Source organism: Tilletiopsis washingtonensis (assembly GCF_003144115.1).
Source record: "Tilletiopsis washingtonensis strain MCA 4186 unplaced genomic scaffold FA09scaffold_14, whole genome shotgun sequence".
Taxonomy (NCBI): Eukaryota; Fungi; Basidiomycota; class Exobasidiomycetes; order Entylomatales; genus Tilletiopsis; species Tilletiopsis washingtonensis.
In genome coordinates, this window is record NW_020312011.1 from 490,120 (window position 1) to 496,683 (window position 6,564).

General features: G+C 68.4%; 2 protein-coding genes across 2 annotated transcripts; both read left to right on the top strand.

Annotated features, from left to right (window-relative positions):
- Positions 1-130: 130 nt before the first annotated feature.
- On the top strand, positions 131-2,946 carry FA09DRAFT_63973 (hypothetical protein). The gene is made up of 3 exons (XM_025745758.1): positions 131-192; positions 371-1,541; positions 1,605-2,946. Exons 2-3 carry the CDS (start codon positions 411-413, stop codon positions 2,856-2,858), a joined length of 2,385 nt encoding a protein of 794 aa, XP_025597461.1. The 5' UTR covers positions 131-192; positions 371-410; the 3' UTR covers positions 2,859-2,946.
- Positions 2,947-3,467: 521 nt separating this feature from the next.
- FA09DRAFT_320171 (hypothetical protein) lies at positions 3,468-6,547 on the top strand (the record flags this gene model as incomplete). Its single annotated transcript, XM_025740969.1, has 12 exons — positions 3,468-3,647; positions 3,706-3,823; positions 3,861-4,030; positions 4,090-4,585; positions 4,645-4,730; positions 4,785-4,880; positions 4,937-5,338; positions 5,398-5,689; positions 5,789-5,904; positions 5,972-6,139; positions 6,229-6,378; positions 6,469-6,547. Coding segments are annotated over 12 exons (2,352 nt in total), but the record flags the coding sequence as incomplete, so codon positions are not given.
- Positions 6,548-6,564: the final 17 nt, after the last annotated feature.

Below are 6,564 nucleotides of genomic sequence, written 5' to 3' on the forward strand. Positions count from 1 at the left end.
CAGCGCCGCGGGCTCTGCCGCCGGTAGGCATCCAGCTGCCGCCTGCGCCTGCATTCCGCGCCGGAGCACCACAGCTGCCCGACGTCACGCCCGTGGCCGTCGGCCGCGACTCGTGGGCGCGCTTCGCCGAGGCTACGCCCTTTGAGACGCCGCGCAACACGCTCTCGCCGCAAGTGACGCCCTCGGGTCGTCGCATGGCGCCGATCGCCGGCGAAGCGCAGCACGAGCCGTCCTACTTCAACCACCGCCCTGCGCCGGCACGTACGGCTCAGGGCCACGCGCCAGACGCAAACATGCCGCCGCCGTCGCCTTCCGTGATCTCGCGCTCGCGCGCCCCTTCGTCTGCCAGTCTGCGCTCGACGCGCTCGCCGGCGCAGGTCTTTGGCGCACTGGCAGGGCCCTCGGGCTCGATGCCGCCGCCGCCGCTGCCGCACACTGCCTCGGGGCTCAAGCACATCAAGCCGCCGTCGCGCAGCAGCACCATCTCCTCTGCTTCTGGCGCGCCCATTGGTCGCATCGGCGCCAGCGGCGAGCCGCTAAGCCCCTCGTCGCCGACGACCATGCTGGCGCCGAACCTGCTGCGGCCTGGCACTGAGCGGCTGGGCCTTGCGCCGCTGCCGCCCGTGACGAAGCCGCCGGCAACGCACGACCGCCCGGGCCTGTATCAGCAAAAGTCGCGCTCGCTCATCGACCTCTCCGGCCCGCTGCGCCGCGAGTTCTCGCCATCGTCGTCGCGCGTGCAGTCGCCAGCTCGCACGCCCATCGCGCAGCAGCCGAGCGCCGGCGCTCTGCTGTCTCCGGCCGGCAAGGAGGACGCCGACGTGGCGCTGAACATGCGGCGCCGGCGCTCCATGTTCGAGGTTGGCGCCGCGCCGCCGCCGTACTCGATCATCCACCGCCGGCCCGAGGGTCCGCAGGTCATCTTCCCGCGCGAAGAGGAGGGCCGCGAGCGCCTGCCGGGCTACTTCTGCGGCGTGCACATCGAGGGCTACCTGCCGCGCAAGATGGAGTTCTCGGCGCCCGGCGTGCAGGCCAAGGACCGCAGCTGGCGGCGCCTCTACTTTGTGCTGCACGGCACCAGTCTGCGCGTGTACAAGAACGACCTCTCGGGCTCGGCGCTGCCGAGCAAGGGCGTCTGGGGCAGCATGAGCGGCACGCACGTGCATCTCGAGCCCATGAACGCCGCCACGCCCGTGCAGACCAAGGACGGCCCGGCTGTGGCGCCGAGCAGCTCCAGCAGTGGCGGCAGTGTGCTGGCCAACGGCATCACGCCCAAGGCCGTCGTGGCGCAGATCGTGCACTCCTCGAGCGAGGCGCGCCACCTGGGCAGCGGCGGTGCACCGCCGACGCCGGCGCGCAACTACACGCTGCAGGGCGCCGAGTCGGGCCTGGCCGCCGACTACCTCAAGCGCCGCCATGTGGTGCGCGTGCGCCTCGAGGGCGAGCAGTTCCTGCTCCAGACGCGCAATGACCGCCACGTCGTCGACTGGATCGAGGCTCTGCAGGCCAGCACCAACGTGGCGCTTGACTTGGAGAAGCGCGCCAGTGAGTTGCCTTTCGCTCTGCTCTCATACTTTCCCTCGCTCACCGCGCCTCCTCCTCAGTGCCCAAGTTCATCACCCTCCCGCGCCGCCGCCGCCGCCGTCGCGTCCAGGGCCAGGCCGATCCGGAGGAGGAGCGCGCGCGGCAGGCCGAGGAGGCCGACCTGGCCGAGGCGCAGCGGCGCTCGATGCGCGATGCCGGCCGCGGCAGCAGTGGCCGCGCCTCCGAGTCCAGCACGCCGGCGCCCTCGAGCGCCTTCGACGAGATGCTGCGCGAGGAACACGCACACATGCAGCGCGTCGAGGCGAGCGACATCTGAGCGGGCACGCACGCATAGACGCACGCACACACACACCACACTCCTTGGCCCCCCCTCTCATCCTCAAGACCTTTGCTCTGCTTATCTCAGAGCCATACGCTCCGCAGCATCCAGCATTCCCCCTCTCCCACACTCTGCTCCCTCTTCGCTCTCGCACAAATGCCCCACAAAAGCACGTTCTGCTCCGCCGTCGTGGCCCCACACTCCATCCTGTCCTATATATCGCCTTGCCCTGCTCGCTCGCTATGCCCGAGCCTGCGTCACTGATCATTTACATCTGCCCCTCCCGTGCTGCTCTGGTGGAATGCTGCTGCTACCGCAGACGTGCCGATCGTCGGCGCGGCTCTGCCTCTGCGCTCGCTTCGGCGCCCTCGGACGATGGCGGCGCCTTGCGCTTCTGAGCGTGCCGCTTGTCTGCGCCTGCCTTGCTCTCGCTCGAGCCGCCGTGCTTCGCTGCGCCGCCTGCTGTGCTGCTCGCCTTGGCCTTGACGTCTTGCGATGCCGTCGTCTGCTCCTTCACGAGTGCGTCCTTCGCCTCGGGTGCCGGCGCAGCCACGACGTCTGGCGCGAGCTTGCGCCCCGCGACGAGGGCGTACGCGGCGCGCTCGAGCTCCTCGAGCCCCAGCTGCGTGTCTGCGACGCGGCTCAGCATGGCGGAGCTGTATGTCTGGGCGTGCGGGAACGTGTACTTGTGCTCGAGGCCCATGCAGGTGAGGCCTTCGTCGCTCATAAACGCAAAGTGCCGCGGCGCGTACGCCGCCATGAGGGCCGTGGCGGTGGCGGCGCCGACGCCCTTGAGCGGCTTCCAGGCCTCGAGCACCGCCTTGATCTCGCGCGGCTGCAGCTGCTGCTGCTTGTTGTGCTTGAGATGCGACTGATGCAGCGCAAAGGCATGCTCCGACACTCTGCGCACCTCGTCGGCCGCATTGGAGGCGATGAGGTCCTCGAGGCGCGGGCGCCAGGTGCCGCGCTGCGCACCGAGCGAGGTCAGCGCTAGTGCACAGGGCAGGCGAGGCAGCACACACGCACCGCGAGCTTCCACTGCATCAGCTGCTGCAGCTCCTCCTTTGTGACGTGCGCCGTGCCCTGCTTGCCGCGCTGCTGCAGCGCCGGCGCCAAGTCGCTGCGGTACCATGTCTCGAGCGCCTCGAGGTCGTAGCCGCGCTTGCGGCTCAGCGCCGCCTTGGCTGCCAGCACGGCGGGGTAGTGCTGCAGCGCGGCGCGGAGCGCGGTGTGCGTGGCCTTCTCGGGCGCCATGGCTGCGAGCTGGAAGAGCCTTGCCAGGCCGCAGCGTCGGCCAGCGAGGTGGTGGGCCGCTGACAAGGCGAGGCGAGAGCGGCGCTCTGCCCCGCCTCCACTCTGCGCGCGACGCGTGAGGCGTGAGGCGCAACACGCGCGCCAGCAGGCACAACAGTGTTGGGCTCGCGTGGCCTCCTCTCCCACTCCCACATCGACGCCAGCAAGACGCGCAGCTTGCACACGCGCAGCGGCGGCAGCGCAGATACACCCACAGCGGCATCAGAAGGCCAGCATGGCAGTGCCATCAGGCTCCACGCTGCGGCTGCCGACGCCGGGCGTGCCGTCCGCTCTCGATGCCTCGTCTGGCATGCTGCCGCTCTTTGGCACCTCGACGGGCGATGCAGGGCTCGAGGCGCAGCAGCTGGCCTCGGCCGCCTTCGCCTTCCCCTACGCGGCCGCCTATCCGATGCAGATCGACCTCATGCGCGCCATCTTCCGCGCCATCGAGGCCGGACAGGTGGGCGTATTTGAGAGTCCCACGGGCACGGTGAGCGCGGGCAGACGATGGGCAGAGGGCGTGCGTCCTGGCTGACACTCGGCGCCAGGGCAAGTCGCTCAGCCTCATCTGTGCTGCCTTCTCCTGGCTGCGGCTCAACAAGGCCCGCGCAAGCGAGGGCCTGGCGTCTGGCGCGGCAGATGCAGAGGGTGAGCACATGACAGGCCGTGTCATGCTGCTCTCGCCTGACACTGCCCCGTGCAGAGCCCGACTGGGTCGTCGCGCACGACAATGAGAAGCGCAGACAGGCGCTGCTGCGCTACGAGACGGAGCTCAAGGAGCGCATTGCCCGCGCTCGCGAGGCGCAGGCGCGCGAGAAGAAACGTGCGGCGGCGCAGGCCAAGAAGAGCGAGGGCAGCTGGAAGAAGAAGGCTGTGAGTGGGGCCAAGGATATGTGGGCGGACGTGTTGACGGCTCGCGCCCTTGCTCTCAGCGCAGCGAGCGCACGGGCGACGACGACGGCGACTCGGACGCCTTTCTGGCCTCTGACTACTCCGACTCCGAGGGCGGGCCTTCTCGCATGCGCACCGCGCCGGCAGACGACTCTGCCTTTCTCTCCGCCGAGGTGCGCGCCCTGATGGCCGAGTTCGAGGCGCGCGTGACGAATGCGGGAGCGCCTCGCGCGCGCATGCGCTGGGGTCCCGGCGCCGAGGGCGAGGATGAAGAGCCCGAGACGACGCCGCGCATCTTCTACGTCAGCCGCACGCACAGCCAGCTGGCGCAGTTCGTCGCCGAGCTGCGCAAGACGCGCTTCGGAAAGACACTGCACATCGTCGATGGAGCAGCTGGCGCGCACGACGAGCCGGCGAGAAGCATCAGCCTCGGCAGCAGGAAGCAGATGTGCATCAACAGCGAGGTGCAGCGCGTCGCCGCGCGTGCAGGCGCAGAGGCGATGAATGAACGCTGCAGAGAGCTGGCCAAGGGCGGAGGTGCGTCGAGCCGTGTGGCTGCAGCGCGCCCGTAGCGAGCTGACCGTTTGGTACCTCAGACAAGGGCAAGAAGCGCTGCGAGTACTTGCCCAAGCAGGACGATGCGGGGAAAGCGCAGATGCTCGACTATCGCGACCGCGCACTGGTACGTGAAGCGGTGCACCGGCATTGAGCGGCCACGCTCACGCAGCAAGATCAGGCACAAGTGCAGGACATGGAAGATCTGGTTGCCTTGGGGCGCGAGCTGCACACCTGCCCGTACTATGCCGCACGCACGAGTGCTCGGCAAGCCGAGGTCAGTGCGTCCGCTTGCTCCGATGTCACTCACCTGCGGCTGACGTGCAGGCGCAGCTCGTCACGCTGCCGTACAATCTTCTGCTGCAGCCTTCCGCGCGGGAGAGTCTCAACATCAGTCTGGCGGGCAGCATTGTGATTGTCGACGAGGCGCACAATCTCATCGACACCATCCTCTCGGTCCACAGCCTCGGCATCACCTCGCGCCAGGTCGCGCAGGCGCGCGAGCAGATCCAGGAGTACCTGCGGCGCTTCTCGGGGCGCCTCAAGGGCAGCAACGAGGTGAACCTGCGCCTGCTGCTGCAGATTCTCGACGGCCTCGCGACGTTCTCGAAGAAGTGGGCCGCGAAGCATGCCGCGACGCAGAGCAGTGGCAAGGGCAAAGGCAGGGCGGCAGAGGAGATCTTGACGGCCGCCCGGCTGATCAAGGAGATGGGCGGCACGCTCGACCAGATCAACGTGAATGTCTATGCATCGCGCACCTTGGCGCCAGGCTGACGCCCTCGGCCCGGTGTCAGCTCGTGAAGCTGGAGCGCTACCTCAAAGACAGCCAGATTGCACGCAAGGTGCGTCGGCCCTCGTCTCTCTCTCCCCCCCTCTCTCTCTCTCTGTTCTGCGCTCACGCCTACCAACAGGTCAGCGGCTATGCCGACAAGCGCCAAGCGCGCGAGGCGCGAGAGCGCCAGCTGGCCGAGGGAGGCGACGATGCGGAGGCGCGCTTCACGCCCAGTGCCATCTCTGCCATGCACGCCATCGAGGCCTTCATCCTCTCGCTCGCCAATCGCACCGACGATGGCCGCGTGCTCCTGAGTCTGGAGACGCCGCCGCCCAAACCAGCACCTTTGGCGGTGGCGAAAAACAAGTATGCACGGCCGCCGACGGCCGCGTTGCCGGCACCGGCTGGCATAGACGATGAGACGCCGCTCGTCTCGCTCAAGTATCAGCTGCTGAACCCCTCTGAGGCCTTCCGGCCGATTGTCGACGAAGCACGGGCCGTCATTCTGGCCGGCGGCACGATGGAGCCGGTGAGCCTTTGCCCGCCGAGCCGCCGCCAGATTCTTCCTCCTCGCCGCTGATGACGAGGCCACGCAGATTTCGGACTTCCGCAGGCAGCTCTTGCCGGGCTTAGAGCAGCGCTTTGCGACATTCAGCTGCGGCCACATCATCCCGCCGTCGAATCTGCTCGCGACGGTGGTGCAGGCAGGGCCCAAGGGCGTGCCCTTTGAGTTCAAGTTCGGCAATCGCGACGACAGTGCCTTGGTGAATGGGATCGAGCCAATGCCACTTGGCGCCTCTCGGACGAGTTGCAGCTGATACCAGGCCTCCTTGGCGCGCAACAACGCGCGCAGCTCGACGAGCTGGCCACGTGCCTCGTCAACTTGGCCAACGTCGTGCCGCACGGCATCGTCGTCTTTCTGCCCTCGTACGCCTTTCTCGCCGGCGCGGCGGCGCGCTGGCAGGCGTCGGGCGCCCTGGCGCGCCTCGGCAGCAAGAAGAAGGTGCGGGCCTGTGTGCTTGATGGAGCTGGGGGGCAATCAAAGTGTGATGCGGTCGGAAACTCACGTTGCATCTCATTGGCTCGGCCCCAGGTCTTCTTCGAGCCCAAGAACGCCGCAGACGTCGACGGCGTGCTGGCCGAATACACGCTCGCGATCGATGCGCCTCCTGTGCGTGTGTGCTCGGGG

Bases quoted from the DNA above. Each gene is read 5' to 3' on its own strand.
- FA09DRAFT_63973 (XM_025745758.1), top strand. From the start codon at position 411: ATGCCGCCGCCGCCGCTGCCGCACACTGCCTCGGGGCTCAAGCACATC. The intron at 1,542-1,604 runs GCCAGTGAGTTG...CCTCCTCCTCAG, and splicing joins CGCTTGACTTGGAGAAGCGC to TGCCCAAGTTCATCACCCTC.